This window comes from Rissa tridactyla, chromosome 4 (assembly GCF_028500815.1).
Source record: "Rissa tridactyla isolate bRisTri1 chromosome 4, bRisTri1.patW.cur.20221130, whole genome shotgun sequence".
Taxonomy (NCBI): domain Eukaryota; kingdom Metazoa; phylum Chordata; class Aves; order Charadriiformes; family Laridae; genus Rissa; species Rissa tridactyla.
Window position 1 is genome coordinate 8,393,886 of NC_071469.1, and position 23,711 is coordinate 8,417,596.

Genomic DNA, 23,711 nt, shown 5'->3' on the forward strand with positions numbered 1-23,711 from the left:
ATTATCAGGGCCTTTTGCTCCCACTATTCATGGAAACAGCTATACTTTTTTCGCATGTTTAAAGATATTAAATTATGAAAACCAGTTCACATAGGGTAACTATCAGAGATAATTATTTGATAGTTCATTATGATGACTACAGTAGATTTATTTATAATAAGTGCCATGTTTTATAACATGGTACCAAAATCAGACACAACTTCATAGCCCAAAAAGCCTCCTTTGGCACTAGCAGATTGAAAATCACTGCAACCTGTCGGTCCAGTCCTGTTAAAATCTAGACTCACTTCTCTCCGCTGTATCGACACTGCATGGCCACTGCCACCAATCTCCTTGTCCAAAGCCACCCAGGTCAGCCTGCTCTCTTACAAGAGCTATGTATGCACGTAGGTAAATATCATTTGCCATTTTCTATGTTTTATATTCTACCATTTAACCTTTAAACATATGTTTACCAAAGCCTCTACAAGCACAATGTCTTATTTTAAATGGACAATATCAGGCATACAATGCAAGGTTTATACGGTAACTTCTGCTTGACTGCAAAATATATCAAAACAGAGTGAGTCCCTGCCTGTCTTGGGGAGAACAACGGTCCTCTGTCTTCTCATCCCAGATCCGACAGTCATTTACAGGGACTGAAACTTCGTCTCCCACTGAAATGAGAAGTTTGCCCATTGATTTAAACTGTATCAAGATTTAATCAGGTGACTATTGGCAAGGCATTTACTGCAGAGTTATTGCAAAATATATTTCATTAGTGATGACACTAAAACATTGGAAATTCACGAAGGCGCAATCAGAAGGACCCGACCAAATGCTCACTGAAGTCAACGGAAAGACAAAGTGAGCTCTGGATCACGCCTTGCTTACAAAGCACCGTCTTCTTTAGAGGTAGCAAAATTTTACACAAAGGGCTACAAGCATGTTACTGGTTACCTATATAAAATCTCCATAGAATAAAATGTAAAAGAGTAGATAGGAATAGTGAAAACACAGAGAGAAATCAGGAAGAGAAGAAGACAGACCACGTTTCCACACACACACACAACTACCGACACACCATTCAGCGGAGGAAATACAATTTTTCAGATGAAAATTTGCAGGATGGACTCCTCTGCTCACTTTCAGCAGCCTCATCGCGTCTTTGAGAAATCAAGCACAGGATCCGCAGCCTGTTAACTTCTTTGCTTCAAGTCTGAACAGCAACTTTTCAATCCTGCGCAGTGACAAGCGGGAGCCGGAGAGCAGCAGCGTGAGATGGATTTTCTGGCCAGAGCCTGGGGAGCTGCCCCTGCTGCGCGGCCACCTTGAGGGCGGCTGTTTTAAAGAATCACCGCGCTAATGAAAAAAATCTCGTTTCTGGAACAGAATATAAGAAGCTGCGGTATGAAAGTCACAAACCCCTCCGCCCCCACCATTTATTCCCACTAGAATAACATCTTTTGCTCACACCAGTATTTACCTTCTCGTCATTTAAAGAGAAAAAATGGTCAGACCAACTTTTAAATTAACTTACGTACCATGCCTCCAGAAATGATTAACATTTCTTGAAAGGACTGTTAAGAACCGCAACAAAAAAAAAAGCCTAGATTATTGTAACTGTGCAGAATTTCTTCTGGAACTACAGTTTATTCCTCAAACAGCAAGACTGAATTGCTCACGTTGTAAGGTCAGCCGTGGCGAAATCAGGATGATCTAAGATTTTTAATGCACAACTCAGCACAACGCTTCTGTACGAAAGGCCAGCGCTTTCGACAGGTAGGCTGAAAAACGCTATGAACTTCCATTACAGAAGCAAAAAAAAGGGCAAACAACAACGTCTGCGCGAGAGCCCTGGGGAAGACTTACCTGCAGGGCTTGCATGCCATCAGCCCCGACGGCTGGAGGCCACCAGCAGGAGCACCCTCCATCCCCATGAGAGCACCACCGGCTTTCCACAAGTCGCAGCCGGGCACAAGTTCACCACAGTTTGCGTTAGGCGTGTTCCAGAAAGCACCACACAACTCCAGAAATACTGAAGTTTAGCTTACTGTGTACGCAGTTTTGGTTTGCAAGCAGCGGGTTGGCTTCTTGTTATTTGTTGCTAGTTCTCACTATTCGTCATGGAAAAATGCTGATGTCTTCACTCTTGTATCGCTTGCAAAACGCATTCAGTCTCCAAAAATATTTGTGACTTTACTGATTGGTCGCTCTCTTGCGCAATTTATTTTAAAATAAGTTTACATGCGAAAGGGTATTTGGGAATGCACAATTAGAATAATCAACAACTACAATTAAAATAAAAACACGGCGGAGCGCCATTGAAAATCTTCAGCTCATTGTTAGCACAACCTTCTCACATTGTGTGACTAAACATAAACCCGAGTATCACAAGCAGCTGCAACCCCGAGCACAATGGGGGGGGGGAAGCAGAAAAGCAGCCTTTTCTGAACCCTGTGTGGCTTCTCTGTTCTCTTCAGCAAGTTTATCACAGACGCCCAGCAGAAATTATTAAGATTCAAACAACAAATTGTGGTGGGGAGACAAACCCACATTTCTGATTTAATTAACACGGATTTTTATTTTGAGTGTTTACATAACGAATTCTAGTTTATATTAAGAACATTATTACAGCTTTGGGCACCTAATTATTTTTAACATTTACCCTCAATCTGTAACTACCCACACAAAGTCTACACTTATTATAATATATTAAAATCATTAATATCCTAAAAAAATAATCAATGTTTAAGTGCTCCTAAAGTTAAAAGTCAAGTCACTGAACTGGCAGAAGTCCCCAGGTAAGCTCTTAGAATCATGGTTTGCTGAAAAAGATTTTTACAGGATTAGTTTCTGCTGTTGTAGAAGATAATGTATTTTTTATTTTAGCCCATACAAGTAGTTCATATTAACGTTTAATTAAAATGAAAAAAATAAATAACTAAAATACACTGGGAATCAGAAAAGCAAAGGTACCACCCACAATTTATGAATAAAAACTAAGTATGAAAGACTAGGGCCATTATCTCCGCAATCTTGAAGGACTGGCTTGACCAGGAACAATAGATCAGTTTAAAAACGGAGACAAAGGTAATACTTTGTCTTACAAGATAAAATTTGCTCTGATGAACTTTTCTTTATGGATTTAGAAGTTCTAAGGTAGTTTTATTCTGGTAAGAGGACAAATTTTAAACTGTTCTCTGTGTTCACTCATAAATTAATTCTAATAATTTGCATCCAAAGACAGCTTGAATGAATGACAAAACAGAGTTTAAAAGGTGTAATTCACCTCTTTATAACCAGAAAAACTGTAAATGCATATACAAAAAGTATCAAGTGCAAGAATGTAAAATAAAAATGTAATAACTTCAATGTATAGTAAGCTATGCTATTATTTAAATGAATCATTTGCATGCCATCCAAATTTAACAAGAATGAAACATTGCCAATCAACTTTTTTCAAATATATAATCACTCATAGATTTTTAAAAGTAGAATAGCAAAAACAAGAGTAAAGCTAACTATAACAAAACAAAAACAAAAAAATAACTTAGACTTACACCAGACCACCTCGAAAAAAATTAAACACTTTCTTTTACAAACAGGTAACTTGGCAAATGGTAACGTATTTTTTTTCCATCTGCTCCAGAGGTCTTTCCATAAGTAATACTGTCCTACCTAATCTTTCTGCAGCTCCTTTACGGTGCCATCCAATGCTCTACTCCCCACGGCGTGCCCTCGTTCTGCACCTTGCCCCTGTTTATCTACCTTATCAGCTCAGGAAGAAATTTCGGCAAAACTCTTCCTCCGGTCACCGATATCTCTGTGAACCAAACCCATTAAGATATGTCTGCCCCCTACTCATGCTATTTTAACTGTCTGATGTACAGGAAGGAACTGATAAAAATAGGATTACAATGCCCTTACAGATGAACTAGCAGGAGGCTTGATTGTGATTGATGCCTGAATAAATATACAATAACAGGCCCCACATTTCAACACCGCTTTTGATAGAAGGTAAGAAGTGTCGGTTTTCACCGCCTGGACTGCAGGACTCTTTTCTCAAATACCTGGGAAGTGCCTTTGATGGAAGACTGAATCTTCTACTTTCAGTCTGATTTTAAATAAAGGTGGTAATTAGTAGGTATGAATGAATATTAGTGTTATTTTGTGAGGCACAAAGGGGCCATTTCTTCCCACGGGTGCTTATGTGCGGCCCACCCTCAAGTTCAAATGAAGGTCTAAATTCCTTTGAAGTCTGAGTATCTTCCCCACAGATACCCAGTGCCAAGGTGGCTCTACTGGAAGAATAAGCAGCATCCTAACAGCTCCATGGAAAACAAAACGGGCTGGACTCGGAGCTCGGGGGTGAGCAGCGGAGGGCTCTCCTCCGGAGAAGCAGCTCTCGACAGGCATTGGGTACAGACTTGGCTCGGGGAACGGATTCTGTACTAAAGGCACGTTAGCCAGCCCGCCACTGGGCTCGGACAGCAACAAGAGAGCACAGTATTTCCAGCAAACCATTTCAGATGGTGTTCCCTGACTCCACAGTACTGCAGTACAGACTGAAGCCTGTCTACATTCTTTTAATCTTTCTTAATAAACCAGTTATTAATGAGTGATGCGTTTGCCATCCCAAACAGAAATTTCAGGAAGTAAACTCAGCGCACGGTTTTTATTAACCTTCCTCTTTTTGGAGAAGAGGGCTTCAAGTGTCCTGAAATCACACGTTATCAGCTCCCACTTCAAGTAACACAGCTATCTATTCCACTTCAACAGGATCTCAAAATACGCCCCTTCTTATCCTGCAAAAAATAGACACCTACTTAGCTTTCCAGCGCAGTGATCCAGCCAAATACTTAAGCAAGTACACAAACTTCGAGCAGGCAAACAGTCCCGTTGGCTCCTTTGAAACCATTCATGAAAGAAAGTCTGCATCTGCTCAGTACGTTGACGGATCACCTTGCTAAAAATAAGTTAAGGCTAATGCTCGGCACTCTCACAGTGCTTCACGTGCTGAAACTCCTGTCCAAATGGCAAGCAGCGAGGAAAGCGTATAAATATTATGAGCCTCATCTTGTAGATGAGGAAATTAAGGCAAAGAAACCAGCTACTCCTGCTCCTTCTATATAGTGAGACTGTGTCAGAGTTGGGACCCGCCCCCCCCCCCCCCCGTTCCCTCAGCCATACGCTCCATCCTTCTGGCATCCACGCGGCTCTAACTGGAAGCCCAGTCACCATAGGCAGCAGCTGCCTAGCAGTCTGCAGGTCTGCAAACAAACTTTAAACGTTCAGTTCCACCGATTACTACAGTCTGCAGCAATTAATATAGATCAAATACTATAATTAAAAATAGCCATATCATTAAACTGTGATACATGCCAGCACAGTATCATTCAAGAAGCAGAAGGACCAGATCTCCTTGAAGATACATATTCTTCTTAGCGTAGTAATTCCACTTAGCGTAGTAACTGTGCTAGCTATTAATTTCAAAGGCGTTTCCGACATGCACATGCAGCCAGCTCTCACAAACTAGGGACACCTTTCCAGAGCACACTCTCTCTCCTCTAGGCCAAGAGCCCATGACCCAACAGTTTGCCTCCTGAAGAAACTCGTGTATTTATGTATCTGCCTCTTACCTACTAGTCTTTCTGAAATAAAGAAATAAAGTCTGAATTAAAGTTATTTCACAGCGGTCACCTATGTGAAATGGCCTTTCACGTACACGCATAAGCGCAAATCACGTGGCTTTCTGATGGGAGGGTACAGTAACTTCTTAGTGGATTTCTCCTCAGGGGTTCAACACGCTAAGACCATACACCAGCTAAGTAACACCGTTTGAAAATATATCGTGCCACTTTCCAGTGCCTGCTTTGTACAGAAAGCACTTTAATTCAAATGGGACATCCTTACGTTTACGGAAGTACAAAGAGACACACCAAACCTGTCACTGCATCTCTCACTATTCATTATTAGCAGATCTTACTGAGGTACTAATTCTGTTCTGAAGTAATTGCTCAACAAGACGGTAAATCCCATTTATCGTACCTAGCACTAGACCAAAACTCCACCAAACTCCAGACCAAAGAACTGCAGCAACAAGATGCAAAGAACTTACCCAGTGTGAACTTGGCCAGTTCAAAATGTGGAGCACAACTGAAGGAGTAACCATGTCCTTCCTGCAGTCAGCACACACTCCCCGTTTTATGTTCTGGGGAATGAACCAGAAACCCAGGGAATGAATCAGAAACCCAGCTGACTTGGAGGAATTCTGTATTAATGGGCAACATGGCAGCTCAGGCCCAGCTTTGCTGATTGTGGAACTGAGATTAAGCTGTCTCCCAGCCTCCCTTCCCTTCCCCAATTTCAGTGGGATTTAAATGCTTGCAGGATGCCATCAAAATCACTGTGTTTAAAGTCATTTAATACAGCATCTCACTGCCTGGTGTCACTCGAGAAGTTGCCCTCTGCTGCAGGGAGAAGGGAGAAAGCCCGCTTCAGAGCGGCCGGTGAGGTGCGAGCCCCGCACTCGCCGCGAGCTGTTCCTGTGTTCGGACTGCAGCGCTCCCCAGCCCCAACCGACCAAAAGGTAATAACAAGTGCTCTGGGTTTATGTTACTATAGCTCTGGATTAGCACAGTCGTAAACCAGGGCCGTGACCCATATTTTAATACCTTTTCTTCTCCTGGTTATGACGATCCAGTGATTTGAACAGCACGCCATTCCAACCAAGCTGTGACAGATAAACTCTCCACACTACCTTTCATAATGTAAAAATCGATTTTTGCACGGAGCCAAATCAAGCCAAACATAAATAAAAGAAACTGAAATTTCCCAAGACTGTTTTTATTCACCTGCTGATGACACAACTTGTTATTCAAGTTCATACAGATGCATGCAATGTAAATGGAAAAAGTCGTGAAGCAAAAGGTTTTTCCTATTGCAGTTTAAAGTATCTTTGAATTTGAATGAAATATAAATTCAGTGGGCTACTAAGCAAATGATACATACCCCCAAGCCACACAGCAAGAAAGCACTTAAACCCATGTTGAACTTAAGCAAACCACATAAATCTTACAAATTTCACAAGGATGAAAGTGTGCACTTAAAATTAAGGCAAGAGTTTGCTGTTGCTTTTGCAAACAGGTGAATGAAATTTCAAATAGAAATATATATACATACACATCTACACACACACACACACACACACACACACACACATATATAAATTACAAAATAACAAAGCTCTGCCCACAACGATTGCTGACAAACAAGCAATAGACAATTCAAAGCTGGAAATATTAACAGAACAATTCTATCTGGAGCACTTTTGTTTTTCAAATCAGATCCCGGAGAAGCAGTGAGAAACGTGGTGCCGATCCGTACACCGTGAATTAAGGAGTGATACTGAGAATTACCTCCTAGTAAGTCTAAATTCAGCACAGAATAAAATTACAGTGTAATTGGGGTGGGTGGTGGGTGGGGGTGGAGGAGGTGTAATTGCTCTAAGAAAAGAGAATTACAGCTACGCAGCTGCTAAGATTTCAAAGTGCTCCAAAAACATACCTCTATTTCATCCCATTTAATTTTTGTAAATATATTAAATTCAGTCAAGTCAGTAGATTAAAATAATATAGGTGATTGTATCATCCCAGACTTTGGCAAAATGTGATACAATCCCTTTTCAAAAACCTAAAATTGGCTTGCCTGTGAGGACTATCACACAGATGAATAGTGGCTAAAGGGCTATAAACAAATAGATTGCAGCGGCACAAGGGAGGTGCTAGTGGATTGCCACAGGGACTGGTATTAGGATCAGTTTTATTTAACATCTTTATTAATGATCTGGAAGAACGGGTAAACAGTACATTAATTAAATTCACAGATTTCAATATAGCGAGAGGTGTTAGAAACATGACAGTGGGGAAAAAAATTATGCAAAAGGGGGTTAGAAACACTGAGAGAAGAAAACAGGATTCCTTCTGAAAAAAATGCAGGCTAACACATCTGGGAAGAATTAAAAAACGTAAATAATCAGTGAGAGGAAGAAACCCGAAAGCCGTTAAGCTAAAACAAAAGACCTAGGGGCAGCAGCTGACAGCAAATTGTGTATGAGCTTGCAGCACGAATGGCAAAAAGAATAAAACGATCTGGGCTACACACACGGATGTATCACAAGACATCAAAAAGACAGTGTGACGCAAGTCTGGACTTTCTGCAGAAGCAATGAAACATATGGTCGCCATACTACATCAGTATTTCAACTAGCCAAATATCTCCACTCAACATGCACTACGGTTGTGACATCCATGCAGAATTACTGGGGTTTGGTTCTCAGCCTTTTGTGAAAATTTAAAAAAAAAAGGCAAAACAAAAAACCCAAACCACCCCACCAGACAACCAACCAACCCAAATCCAATACCCAGGAACATAAATAAAAGGTTACCAGAATAAGAAAGAGCAAAAGAGAAAAATCTGAAAGGATTACGAAGACCGAGTATATAATGTAATTGACACAGGGCCTGAAAGGTACAAGAATATAAACACCGCCAAAGGTACAAGAAACCTTTAGGCACATCTCTTCAAATATGGTACAATTTGGATTTTTTTAAAAATGAAATGAACAGAGAAAGAATATACGCGGAACAGTAGTTCCCATTAATAACACCTACTACACTAAAGAACAATCTCAAAAGGAATTAACCAAACCTCCTTTTTTTCGCTCATTAAAACCAGGCAAAATATTCAAAAATACAACGTAGGAGACAATCCCGTGATGGCAGAATGACTTACTAACTCTTTTCCATCTCTAACTTCAATGATTCCACGAAAGACAATAAGCAGAGAGACAAACCTCTGCAAAATTAAATCACTGGGAATCAACCGGAGAATGAAAATTAAATCACAGCAAAGTATTTTCTTCTTTCTGAGCATTAGCATTAATCACATGCAAAAGTAAAATATTAGTTAATTTGATTCTCTGTGCCTTCCAGACTCTGGTCGAAATGAATCAATGCAGGAAGAGTGATTTCTCTGATAATTGGGGAAGTGATAAGCAGGGAGGAAAAAAGAAGAAAGAAGAAAAAAATCCAACTAGTAGAAATAGCTGGGTGAAAATGAAATTACCAAAAGGGGACTAGAGAGAACCACGTTAGGGAGCCTATTTCTTCTGAATTCCTAGTAAAAACAATATATGTAAAATTTCACAGTGGTGGCTCTGAAGCAGCATTATACAAAGATGGCTAGAGTTGGAAAGAAAATCCCCTTGGACAGTACAAACTATTACTAATTTGTTTAAGAAACTGTTGTTACTAGTCTGTAAACCTCTGAAAAACATCTTTACTCTACGGCACTTCCAAATGGTTAGCCCTCTGTAACACCTCAAGGTTTGCCGCTGGGAAAAGGTGGTAACCCACAACCCCAGCTCCTCCTCAACCGCCACAACCGAGAGCGGGCGCGAGGAACTTGCAAAGCACGATACCTTTGGGAACTCCTTAATTGCTGTGAAATAGGTTACCTGGCTGCACGTAAGCTGCTCGCGCGGCTATTGGTGTCAGGATCACGTCAGCGATAAGGCACAAGCGAAGGCATTCCATCTGCACTGCGTCAGCCGAGGGAGGGAGGGAGGGAGGGAGGTGTCACGCTGGCCTTTACCTCCGCTCTTTAGGCCATGAAAGGTCAAACCGGACAAACCACAGCCTGATGAAGGGGTTTGTAGCTGGGGGTGAGGCAGCACCAAGCCTTTCAAATTAGCGGTTAAATGATGGCACGAAGCGGCGAGGGACCAGCTCTCAGCGTAGCCAACAAGAACTCAGGTGTGGACTTCACTGGAAGCCAAGACTGGACCAGTTTTGCTAAGGCTGGTAATTTAAGCTTGTGCGCTAGAGAAATCGAGGCATGTGCCGTGGGAATACAGAAAAAATGGGCACGAACAGAGTGAGAGGCAAGCACAGCAGCTGAGACAAACCCTGCTGCCTCAGGGCCAGGGCTTTTTCCAGACAGCAGCCTAAGTTCTTTATAGTTCAGTGACAGACTTTATTGAGCTGGCAAAGCAATATGTAATCAACATAACAGAAACTTAAAAAAAAAAAAAAAAAAAGGGCCAAAAAAAAAAAACCCACCAAAGGAACAGTATTGGAAAAATAGCTGGGGGTCTGGTTTGTTTCTTCTGATACTTTTCAAAAATAGATACTTTCCTCCTCCAGGAAATACTGTATTTAATTAGAAGCATAAATCATTACGCTTTTATAGTTAGTAATATCTTCTATAATGAAACTAGATTAGTTTCTCAATACATATGCTGTTTATTGTTCAAATTTTACAATAAGTTCTAATAGTGGAAGTGTTACAGAACAGTTCAGTTTGGGGTATTTTGTTTATATTCCAGTAATTCTTAGATATATGGGGTTTTTTTGTTTTCTATATATCAGCAGAAATCTGTCTGGCTTTCTACCTACTGCAGAAAAATACGCACTATCATCTCAAATGACTCCCTGAATGTTAGGGGGATAGATTTATCTTTAGAACTCTATAAAAGAATTTAAAACTTAGCCCCCTTCCTGTAATCAAAGCTTGGATTTTAAGCCTCACATTTAAAGATGGGGCAGGTTCTCCTCACTCAAAACGCACCTACGAAGCGGTTCCGCTGTGCCAGGCTCCGTCCTGCAGCTGCCGCCGGGCTCCCTATCAACGTGGAGCCACAAATGTCACTAACTTTAGCAATTTTCTACAGAACTGCAATTATTTCCCTCTTTCTATTTCCCCCATCCTACAGCAACACAATCAAGACAGAAACACAAAGAAAGTGTCGCAGACACATCACTGATTTCATTGCCATTTAAGACAACCCTAGGAGCTCTGTGCCACGGACTGATGAGGAAAGCACACTAAGCACTTGCAACAGAACATCCAAGTAGACCTGTTTTGCAGCCTGATTAATAGAAACAACCTCTAAGGACTAATCACAAGTCGAGCCCTGTTTTGTAGATTAATAGAACAAAGGCACAGGAGAATAGGGAAGGTTACAGGACTGGAATATAAATAAGAAAAGGTGTACACTCTAGGTAGTTTGACTGCTAGTAATTATCAGCGAAAGGCGCATCCTTATGGCGAGGTCTCGCTGTTCTGTGCTAAAACAGCTCACTTCCAGATGGACCAGAGATCAGCCTCTGCATCTCTGAATATTTTATCTGTATTTTAACTCCAAAATTCATGAAACAACGACAAAATCTTTCCCTGAAATAAAGCACGCTTTCACCTCACATTTAAGTATCACTTAAATTTCCGTTGAGATTGGGTGATTACACAATTTGCAGGAATTACTCTTTTCAGTTATACACGCATGGATCAGCAAATACAACATCGACATATAAACGGCTGTTACTCAAAACACTGCTGCCACGGCGATATGACAGCAGATGCTGAGACCCAGCAGAGATCCCACATACCCCACCTGACCCTGGGAGGAGGTCTGCTGCTCCCGCCGTGCCATCCTGGCCAGCGGATTTTGCTGGCCCTGAGCAGGATTCCACTGCATGAGGAAAAGGCACTTGGCCAGGGAAAAGTCCTACAAGTAAATCCCTTTGAAACGAAATGCAGGATAACGTACGTTGTTTTCGTTGCCCGGAGTTTTGCTACTGTTCAACAACAATTAGAAGTTACACGTGAACTATGTGTCTACACATACACCGTACAGGAAACGATGGAACTTCTTGTGCCTCTGAGGAAAACTATTTCTCTGCTTTTGAAAGTATTCCATTTGATTGGTTATAACGAAATGTAGTGAAGAGAACGGCAATACAAACTCTGCGTCTGTGCCTGCTTCAGAAGCGGTGCAGGTAGCCCTGGCAGCCAGCGCTTCATTAAACACGTGGAATCTGCCGTCCAACATCCTGAATGAAGCATAAAAGTCCTTCTTACTCTAGGAACGATGGATTTCATCCTTTGTGTTTCAGAATACCTCCCTACCTACAGAAAGATTAAATGATATACTGAACTCTATCAGAGTGATTTATACTTATTTCCATGTTTTCTAAGCTTTCGCAGAAGCTTAACCTCTTCCGGTGCTATACACACAAGAACACAAGCTACGTTATTCTTGAACTTTATAAACCTAGTTTATTGAAAAGAATCTTCAACATTCGGCAACAGAAAACATTCTTAGGAAAGATGGTATTTCCCAGGTTTCTCAACAAATATAAAACCTGAGTTATATTCACAAACAGAAGAGGGAGACAAACTTACCAAGAACTCAAAAAACAAATTAGGGTACCCCCAGTGCTGTGGATTACAGTGTACTGGGACATCCCATATTAAAAACAGGAAGAATTTGCAAGTACAGCTTTTGAATTAGCACTCCGTTTGCCTTTCTCTTCCGTTTTCCTGCAACGCGGGACATGGAAGTGTCCCAAGCAGCCCAGATGGAACACCAAGAGAGGTGTTAAAGAGAACACCTTTCTTGCCGTTTCTTTTTATTACATTCCCAGTTTCGGAAACAAGATGCACTAAAATCTGTGCCAGGAAAAGGAGATTTAAAGATTCAGCCTTCCTCCTTACGTAAAGCTTTCTTATATAAAGTTTGAGGCGATACACAATCCATAAGCACATTCTCAGGGTACAAACTCATAAACCTTACTCAAGAGGGCAATACAGTTAGCAGCTGCAAACACCAGCTTTTGCCAGTAAGATACACTGATTCACATGTGGACAGAAATAAACCGATTTTCTGAGGAACCAGACCATACAACTTGTCAGTCCTACCCATCCGGCAAATGCTGCTGAAGCACCAAAACAGAAAAGCAGAGGACAGACACACTGGCAGATCTGCAGATACAATACTCAAGTACTCACCAACACTACTCGCAAAAGAAATACGATGACACACGTCAGATGATTTCAAATCATCATCTGGTCATTTTCTAGGAAGAATTATTTCCGTTGTCAAAGCAGCCACAGGGCACAGGGTTTCCAAGCATGACATGCACATCAGTATGTAAGGCACCCAGCTAAGCACATATATAAAAGGATACCAAGTTGTTTACAGAGAAGGCTTTATACAAAACGCCAAAGAGGAGGAATACAGAATGGAGTTACTTACTAGGTGGCAACTCCCATTATTTTTTGCCCAGGCACACTGTATACACAGGTCATAAAACTATGTCCTTATTTGTAACTTATCCTTGTGACTATTTTCATTCCATACTACCCAGAGAACAGGCAGGCAACGAACTGAGGATATAATTTTTACATTAGTGCCATTGACTGTACATTACAAGACGGCTATGTTACAGCAAGACTGGCCAAATTATAGGTCTTCACGCAGGCACACAGTTAATGAGCAGGTACAGCTCACCTGTTGGGTCTGTGTCACATGAACTGGGCTGTGCCGGAGCCGGCACTTTTGGATAACCCAAATCAACTAACTGAGGAGGCAGCAGGGAATCAGCACTTGTGAGGATTTCCTCTACTTCGGGGCATACACAACTCAGCCATGGCACAATGAGGAGCTGCTGACATCTTCCTGCTTGTAAACCACTGCTTCAGCCTTCTCTCTGCGTGCACGTATACCAGCACAGCTCTCAGCCATATTAAGATTTTGATATTTAACTAGTAGAGTCAGAAATGTCAGTAACTCTCATACTTTAGAGATGCACACAAACCATAATAAAGACTAGCACCTAAGCTTTTTAGAGGTGGTTATAAATACCCAGCAGTCTCATTGATTTCCAACTGAATCCATGAGCGTTGACCGGTTCTGAAATAAGGTGCCAGATCCATTCTACTGAACGGATTCTCATGAAAATCTGACGAATGTAGCTGTCACTCTTGACCTTTATGTCTATGCTCAGATTCACGATCAGTGTTCTCTTATTTGAAGTGCTTGTGCAATTTTTGCTTCATTTCATAGCCTCTGTGAATTACTTTAAGCGTTTTATACACATGTCAGGGTAAAGTTAGCATTCTGATCAATAAGTATTAGATAAATATGACCCAAATCATCTTGAAGGCAGTCATAAGAAATCTGATTCTTCACTGGGAGCTAACAAAATCGAGTCACTTGCTACTTGACTTACTTTCGTAAACCAAGTACAGTTTTTCAAACATCATTTCTCTTCCATTTCTATTGCGTTTTATCACCATCACATAATGTGAGCTTTATCATCCACCTGAAGCCATGTAAATGCTTCCAAATTTTTTCCTCTTTGTCCTGAATCGATAAAGTGAGCCACCTGTAGGGACGTTTCACATTCCTGACAGTACACAGGACAAGAACTACCTTCTCCCTTGTCAACCCCCAATCTCATTCATTTCACCACGTCTTGTAAAGACACTTGAAAGTACCCTCATTTTTCCAACCTAATTCATCAATGCTCTTAATATGTATATCTGTATTTAACTGATAATTATATATATAATTAAAGCTTATTACTAATTTCACTGAGTCGATGAAACTATCCATTGCCCGGACTTGGCACGTTTAGGTACCTTGCTGAAAGGGGGGGGTTTGGGCTACATTTTTGCAGTGTGGGTTGGCACTCGCACTGTGCGGGTACCACCCCATGCAGTCTCTTCTCACTCAGGGTCACGACTCCTGACTTAGAAATGATTCGTGCATCCAGAGATTTTAAATCTCTGTTTGGATCTAAATATCCCGCTGGAAGCACACACACGTTCATGCCCATTGGGCTGGTGGGCCTCACCCTCACGTAGTCCTCCTACCCCTACAGCAAAGCCTTGGCCTCCCACTTAGTTCCTCGCTGGAGTCCTGGCTCCTCCGGCTCACCAGCTCCTCCAGAGGACCCTGAACCTCCTCCTGCTCTGAGCTCCTGCAGCCAGGCCCTGGCTGGCACTGGCCCACACGTCCTCCAGCAGCCTCTTTGCCTGGCACTCCAAGCATCCAGCTGCTCCCTACTTCTTCCTGCTCGGGGTATACGGCACAGGGGCAATGAAGGAAAGAAAGGAATGGGGCTTGAAGGGCACCATCCGATGCAAAATCTGTCCTCATGTCAGCTCGTCAAAGCTCAAGCCCCTCTCTGACTTTTCCACTCTCCTACTCTGAAGGTGGCTGTCCTCGATTGAAATAATTTTTCCGTTAACCTGAACAGCATGGTATTTTCAGTGTTGTCTGCCTGCACTAGGCTGCCACAAAGCGGTATGGCGCACATACGGGTAGAAGCAAACAGAAAAGTAGGTGTCCTGAAGTGCAGAAGCCACACAGAAGAATTTATTCAAGCAAGCTTCAACACACAACACTGAGTGCAATCCTGTAAGGAACAGAGTATCTCCACGTTTGGGTTAACTCTCCCCTTCCCTCCCCTTTCCCCAGCTCTCATTCTCTGAGAGTTTTCAGCCCCCTTCCCAAGAGGAAGTCTATAGTGGCTGAGTTGAAAATTTCAGGAGTTTTGTAGTATTCTCATTAATCCCTACTCTTCCCAACTCCTCACCGGGTGCAAATGCTTCCAGCCTGCTCAGTCCACACGAATGCCGCATTGAGCACTGTGTAACTCCAGCGCTCAGCAAAAGGAAAGCAAACTTCTTGTTCCCGAGAGCTGGCAAGTGAAAAGCAAAAACAAAAATCCAGAACAAACCAACACAAAACTACAAAGACCAGCACGACTTGTGGGTTGATGTTTGCCCGACTTGTATATCCTTGTTGAGCAAGCGACACTTCCACCTGTGGACAGGAGACCACCACAAATAATGAGCCCCTCAACAGCATGGCTCATGCTCATTCGGGCTCTTTGCTTTTTTGCAGAGCACCCACTGAACTCCAGGAAAACAGAGCAGGAATTGGAGACACAGATTCCCCACAATCATCTGCGTGGTTCTGATCTGAAGGAGCTCAAATCCCTGTTTCCACCCCAAGGAGAGAACCAAAAGAGTTAGGAGAGCCATCATTTTACATCTGCTTTAACTGGCTAGACTTCCACCCACAAATAAGATGCTGTTTGTGTGTTACAATAGTAATGAGTACTCTAAAGTTCTTATTCCTGCTGAAATCAAGCCTGAAGGAAAGGTTAAGACTTCACGATGTGCCCCAGTGCCGAGATGCAGAGCTTACCAAAGAATTAGCCAGGACAGGTTTGCACCATAGTATTAAAAATGACTTATGAGACAATGTATTGAAAACCACAAACATTCCAATATTTATTTTAAAAAAGAAAGAAAGCTTTTAAAAGTAAACAGGGCAAATTTTTTACTTAGAAGTGAATCTGATATCAAAGAGAGTGAAGAAAAATCAGCACCATTCCCAACAAGGCAAAAAACGTAAACAAACCGCTGCAGTTCTAGAGCGGGGGGAATCCATTCTTCAATCCTAAAATGAGAGACTCGAAGGATAAGTGCCAAGAAAAACGAAACAGAAGCCTGCACCTTTACACACAGCCACGCTACAGCGGTGGTGTGTTTGTTTAACACACAGACAGAGGACTTCAGTCTTTGCCAATACTTCTCTCGGTTGCTGACTTCTACTGCATAAACGCCGGAATTCCCGAAAAACTGGTACACCACCAGCAGTCTCGTCCAGTCTGCCCCTGCTTTCCTCACTGCTAAACAGAAATGAAGAACTTTATTGCTGAGTAGTCCGATTTCGATCCCTCCCTTTTTTTAGGCGCAAGCTAATTGCCAACTAAGGGTATGAAAATAAAAGAAATGAGACCCATTCCAGGCCATCAGTGTATCTGAATCCTATCATGTGAGTTGCCAATTGGTTTTCCAGTCCTCACGCTCAATATCTGCTGTTAATTTGCTTGCTATTTCAAGAACTTGAAGACTGTCAGCAAAATCCGTGATGCATTACAAAACTTATAATTAAAAAGAAAAAAAACCCAACATCTGATGCTTTTCTGACAGGATAAACACAAAGTCTGAAAACAAGGGAGAGGTACTAACTTACAGCTACTCGTATTAAAATATGATTGCAAATGAAGCCGGGAAAGAAACAGAGTTATAGAAATAATTTCAAACCGATGCAAAACCATTCGACGAAACCCCCCGAATCTACACTGGGCTAAAAAGGAAAGAAAAAAAATTGCACAACCCATCATTTTTAAAGGAGAGGACTGAACCCGTCTATACTTTCTTACGGCTGCATTATCTATGCCAATTAAAATTTTGCTTCTGCAAAAGAGTTAAGGCACTTCCTCTAGAGTTACTAAAAAAAGCAAATGAAAGCCTTGGCTTCGCAGAGGTGAGCGATAGTGAGCCGTTTGTTCTTGACCTCTGGATCACCCTACAGATCAAATTCTTGGACATAGGAAAAACTCACTAGTATTCATTAAAAGCAACTGGGAGGCCAGCTTTGTGCTTCTGCTCTCGAGACCTGAACGAGCTACAACCTGACAAATGCGCAGGATATTGCTGAACAATGCTGCTGTTCCTGTCAGGAGGGAAGAGCTTTATTCCCAGCTTCATTCAGGATGAATTGATTTTCATCACAATGATGCAAATCGCAGGTTTCAGTCATTATTTAAATAATCAATTTTTAATCTTTTACATTTGTGCTTTTCAGTTATTTCCATAAAGTTGATTCCGTTAACCATTAAAATGCATTGATTTATATCAAATTAGCTTTTATATGAAACATTTTCTCCTCTCAAAAAGATTCATCTAGCCATGGTTATCTAAACAAATATATATGCAGAAAGTCTTGGGTCTTCAGTTTTACTTTTCACTCTGCTAAATATGGGTGGAATTTGCCCGTATATTTTAATAGCTAAAAATAATGTAAATGACTGCTTTATTAGATTATTTTATACTTATGGCTTATAACTTTTTTGTGGAATTTTTATGCAGAACAGAATTCAAAATCCATAAATAAGTTTATTGCCTCGTTATTCGTGAAATTAACTACCATGAATTTCTACGCACGCAAAATAAAGTTTATCAGAATACTTTTTCATTTCAACTCTTTTTGTCTTTCAAGCAAACCAAAAAAGCTACCTGTGGAGCTGAAAAGCAGAACAAAATAAAACAGAGAAAAATATTCTCCCTGCACAATTGTTTCTGTCAAAACATGGTTTAAACAAATTCTGGCTCCAGTTAACTGCAGTTCTCTGGTGGTTTGAATGCTTTTAAAGCTTCATTAGAAAACAGACGTTGCTAGAATATTTGTATTCAAACGTCTATACTACAGTAAATTCAGTCCTTATTGTGGGGGAACAATTTCAAATATAATTTAAAAAAACACACGTATTTAAAAATAACAACATTGGAATTTAAATTAAAACTTATATTCACTTATACATGTTCAGCGCCCAAAGCTGCCGTAAAAACAGACTGTCTCTCCTTATCCTCTTACAGATACATCAGTACGAGTTACGCTTATGTGTACTTCACAAAGGGAGTTTGAAGGCTTAAAAATTCATAGATCCCTTACTCCTTGGGGTTTTTTGTCCTGTTCACTAAGTAGCCTCAATCTCAAATTTTCAAAGGAGAAAATGTTTCCATTGGAATCTTTAAGAGTTTTGACTGCATAAACTATCAATAATTTCCCCACCAAACAAGCCAGTTCACAGGGCAAAGTCAGAAGGAAGAGAAAGGAGGGAAATGTTTTTCTGGATCGTTCTCTGTAGACCAAACGGAAAATCTTCAGCCATTTTGCTCCTTTAAGGCACATCAAAGAATCTCCTATTTAAGGTGCGAAAATGTCCTTTACATTCTCCACCTCTGAAAACGAGCAGAGCTCTGCATGATTCATGTCCCACCCTTGCCCTTTTCTCTTTTAGGGGCTGATACTTTTGTTTTCAACTCCCCTCCAGCTAATGCCATTTAATACTCTCAGAACCATCAGGCTAAATTCAAATTTTCTGCTCCTTAGAGGCTGTTGATATGCACCACCGCACATTCCAATTGCAAATACACGTGAATGCTCCCGTGTATTGTAAGTTATTTTCTACATACAAATTCTACTAAATTGTAAGTTAGGAGGCACTACTTGAATTCTCTCAGGTCTTTAGAAAGCTTTCAGATGTACCATGAGTAATAACATGTAATGAATATGGACTGATATTTATTTTCCGTAGTTACACTGAGTTGGCAATTTACATTTTCTAGATAGATAACTTATAGCCAGTTTTCCCAGTATTCTGGCAATTACTTCTTAGAAACCCCTGACAGGCTGAAACCTCCAGAATCACAGCTGTTATTCTTGGTTTGATCCCTCTTTTTAAATTAAAACCAGTAGCTTTATCAGCAAATGAGAATTTTTTTCCCTCTGGAAATACTTAGAAAAATGCACATAAATTGAACGTGCCAACTTATCTCATTTTAGGGTTGGAGCATCTTCTGGGTTAATGACTAGTGTTCCACTTCTGTGACAGAACTAATTGGGGTAAGGAGGCCATAAATACATACAAAACCCCCACAAATTCTCTTCCTTTGGGGTAATCTGAAGATTTATAGTAGTGGAGTGCAGTGTGATTGGAGGGGAAGGAGGAAAAAATTAAGAAGTGCTAACAGGCTTGTCTGATCATTCTGTCTCAGTTTCCAGGCACAAAACAGATTTGGAACATATTTTTCTAGTATCTGATGTGACTTTTTGTTCCTCTCAAAGATCAAGTAAAATGCAGGAAACTAGCTGAATTTTTACGTTCTCCAGGAACTGTCAGTGTAAAAAAAGAGAAAGAGAGAAACAGGAAGGCACCACCACATCTCAATGCTCCAAACACAGACTAGCTGATCTAAAAAGGTGTTTTCAAAATGATAGCCTCAACTCCACATCAACAGTTGCTCAAAACATGCACTGACAGCAGTTTTTCACAGCTGAACACAAATGAAACATCCTTGAAGAAAGAGGAGAAGTTTGTACTTGGTTGAAGCTCAGTGTGCCTTTCTAGCAGTCTAGCTTTATTTCCCATTGATCACTAATTGGAAAAATCCAGTTATCAATGGATTATAGGGAGGACTAATTAAGATTTGTCTTCCATGACTAGGTTAGATTACATATGCCATTCACTTGTTAGGGTTAAAACAACTCAGTTCCTTGATGTGGCATCCCTTAGTATTTCAGAACAAACATTCTAAATCCATGCGTGTACCTGCAAAATGAAAGAACTTCTAAATGCAGCTGGAGACAAAAGGATAACAGATGGCCCTTATGGGTTCGGGAAGCAAAAGAGAGAAAAATAGGCATACCACACAGTTCTCCATTTCAGACTACCAAACTCTCTCTTCCCCAGACTTGGCTCCTACATTCCCCAGATCTCTCCAGCAGGTCTATAGTAGGAGAGTTCAAGTAAACCTGCCACAAATAAATCTGAAAAGATGCCTACGCTTTGTAATCGTTGGATGCCTGAAGAATACAAGCCCTCTGAGTCCGAGACATACACATGAAGAAGCTGAACACAATTTTAGCAGCTCACCTCCCAGCTCACACGGCTGCTCACCTTGCGAGTCTCAAATCCACCCCACACCACTCAAGGCCTTTATGTGCCCCGTCTTCTTCTGTGTTATATGCTGCTATACTAAAAAAATTACTTTGAAACGTCTTTAAGAGATGATTACCTGAAGTAAGATCATGTTTCCCAATTAGCTGATACTGGAGGATTTAGGGTTGTGGGTTTTTTTAAGCTAAGCAATGTCAGGCTGATTTAAACCACTAGCTAAAGGCTATGACTTAAATTAAAAAAATCAGCAGCTTAAGTCAAGAATGTGAGATACAAAGCTAGATCACAGTTTTCTAGCCAGCACTAATTGTACGGATATGACAAAAAAAGGCATCGTCAGAAGCATCAACGTGTGTGTTGTTGTATGAATCACCAAGGCCCGGGGGCCAAGTGAACTGCTGATAGAGATGAGATGACGGGGAAAATGTCTAATGTCTGTAGAGGTTTGCCCCATTCCTTGGTTCAATCCCTGTCATTCCCCCTTCCTCTTCTACTTTCACCTTTAAAGCAAGCCTGCCATCAAAAATGTAAGTTCTAAGCTTATAATAAACCCTTTTTATAGGTGTGCATAAATTAGCATGTAAGTACTTCAGCTGACAATTGAGAATGCCAAGTCGCATAACGATTATCACCATCGCTGAAGTTCAGGTTTCTGGTAGAGACTCAAAGGACTGCGGCTGTTGTTAGCATGAGAATTTAAAACAAGCGCTACCCAAGATTCCGCGCAGAGACATCAGGCATCACAATTAAACAACACGTAACAAAAACAAGGGAGAGTCTCCTTAGTACAAAACTGGGCAGCAATTTTTCCTGCATATGCCTGGCACAGGGGTGGAATGCGGTCACAGCTGGCTTGAAATTTTGCTATCACAACTTTAGGCAAAAGAAAAAAATGCCTAGAACTGATCACAAATAACGCTTAAAGCACGTGCTGCCTTGAACCTTGTGTTGTGTGGGGGTTAAATGGTACCATACTAATCTATTAGCGCAGCAGACAGATACCTAAGCAGCACACGCTATAATGCAGCTTCCTGCCCTAATACACCCCGAGATGCCACTGCAGTTCATCCACGAGCACAGAGTGGATACTGAGTCCACAATTTCTAAGGGCATTCAGCAGGCTGAACAGAAATAATTACAATTCTTTCCCTCGTATTTCACACGCATGGCTAAATATAGCCTATTTATCCACAAAAAAATGCGTCAATTGTTTCAGAGGGGTTTACAGTGAAGTTTGATACTGTTCTGCAGGGCAATGCAACAAAGCAGCTTCATGCATTTTCAGCAGGAATGATTCCTGCTGTGGTTCAAGTAATAAACAGCAAAGAAAGTTTAAATTGAGACTTACCATGGGGCACCGTATATTCGGAATCCTTTAACTGTTACCTCTGAATCTTGTAAGTAAATACTATTTGTCAGGAGTGACTGAACATTGTCAAAGTCCTCTGGTTTCAATTTGGACACAGAGGGAAAGCGGTAGTAATCTTGTTTAACAAGGTCTGCCATGAATTCCTTATCAAATGTCAGTTCATGATTCCCAGCAATCACTATTTTATATTCATATGGTAGGTTTCCTGAAATAACAAAAAAAGAGGACTTAATTAGCACGTTTTCCTCCCACACCAGCATTGCCGACACAATAAGCAGACAGCTAGCAGTGACAGAATGAAATACCCAAGATCCGTGTGCATCTCCATGCTGAGCATAAGTTATTAGTACTGCTTCTCTTCCATTGAATGAAGCTGTGTTAAAACGTAAAGTAATGTCACACAAAGCAATGTCATAATAAAAAGCATTAAACAAAACAAGCTGGTAGGCACCCAACCAGCTCCAAAGGTGGCCTAAACCACCACCGCTCCCTTGCTTTCAACTGATGGCGCGCTGATTTAGAGGTGTCTCCGAGTCCTACCACGTAGCTCGTGGGACTGGGTCGCCGTCAGTAGTCCTGAGCCCTAATCCACAGGAGCGACTGCAGCGAGACGCCCTGGGTGTGCGAGTGGCTGGGCAGAGCACAGACTGCAGGACGGTTCACAAGAGTGTTGGGAGGGTACCAGGCCACGCGGTACGGAATTGGGCTGCTGGTGCTGTCGTTTTTTAAATTACACAGTTATTTGGATTAATTTGTATGGAACGCAACAAGAAGCGGCATTTATTCCACACCTAGCCTGTTCTTCAAGCTCCACTTCACTTGCAAGGGACTTTCACTTTATCATAATAATTCGGTTTAATGGTAGTATCTCGTTTCAGTAAGATGCATACGCATAGAAGAACCCATGGAACTCAAGCGAGTAAGACGCCAGGTAGGAAAAAGGAAACGTGGTTAATTCATTTACCATGAGGGTCACAGATAAAGAGTCCAGGCTTGATCACCTCAACTCAGGGCAACTATTTTCATTGTTTGGAACAAGGCATGGATCAGGCCCACAGAGACAGATTTTTGGAGTTCAGAGACAGATTTTCAAGTACTTGGTACCAGCAATCAGTGCCAGATCTTCCAAATAAACATATTGGGTGCTGAGCTCCCTTAAAAATATGGTCCCATACTATGGTGCCTTCACAGAAGTCAAGTTCTTTTGCAAAATCTGTCCCACTGTGACTTGCCAAAAATCACATGTAAGTTTGCACCAAAGCTAAAACCAGACTCACATCTCCCTTTTGCTGCCTTCACCATAAGCCTCATTTCCTGGTCTTATACCAAATCATTCATTTTGGTGTATAATCCTAATAATCATTTAGGAAAAGTTGGTTTTGTTTTGTTTGTTTCATAAAGGCAGCAAAATGTATGTGGAAATCTATGTGTCCATCTTCCAGTTCTGGTACTGGATGCTATGTATTTCTCGTGACTACAGTTCTCCTAAACAGATGTGGCTTTGCTAGTTTAAAACTTGTCTTTCAACTTTCAAAACTGCTTGGGTTTATGTGGTTGGTTTTTTTTTAAACGAAAGGTAAGTTTCAAAAGTAAAGTTGTAACTATTTACAATAAGATTAACTTCCCCCTAAATATATCTTAAGGGGAACCAGTCAAACCCTTTGCTTTTCAATATTTACAGCACGGAAAAAGGAATTACACAAGATGTGTATATAAATGTCATCTTTGCAAAATTAGTTAATTCTGGATAGAACAACAAAAAGCTATAAATCCCCTGAAAAAAACAAGCAGACATCTTCATAGACACCTCACATCTGAACAAAACACAGATCATACATATTCATAACCCTCTGCGGCGCTGCGTTACATTAAAAGCTGGGGGAATGCAATAAATGCTCCTCTGCAGCCTATGCCTCACTCCTTTCCCCCTTCCCTTCCCCATCCCTGCTACAAGCTGCTCTGCAATTCATTTTTAT

The 23,711-nt window shown here is 41.2% G+C and overlaps 1 protein-coding gene across 3 annotated transcripts in view; it reads right to left on the bottom strand.

Annotated features, from left to right (window-relative positions):
- Positions 1-23,711, bottom strand: part of MPPED2 (metallophosphoesterase domain containing 2) — a 109,522-nt gene that overhangs the window by 26,762 nt on the left and 59,049 nt on the right. For all 3 annotated transcript variants that reach the window (XM_054201085.1, XM_054201088.1, XM_054201087.1), the window contains exon 4: positions 21,715-21,940. In XM_054201085.1, the coding sequence (XP_054057060.1) occupies positions 21,715-21,940 (226 nt within the window). The remainder of the gene's footprint in view (positions 1-21,714; positions 21,941-23,711) is intronic.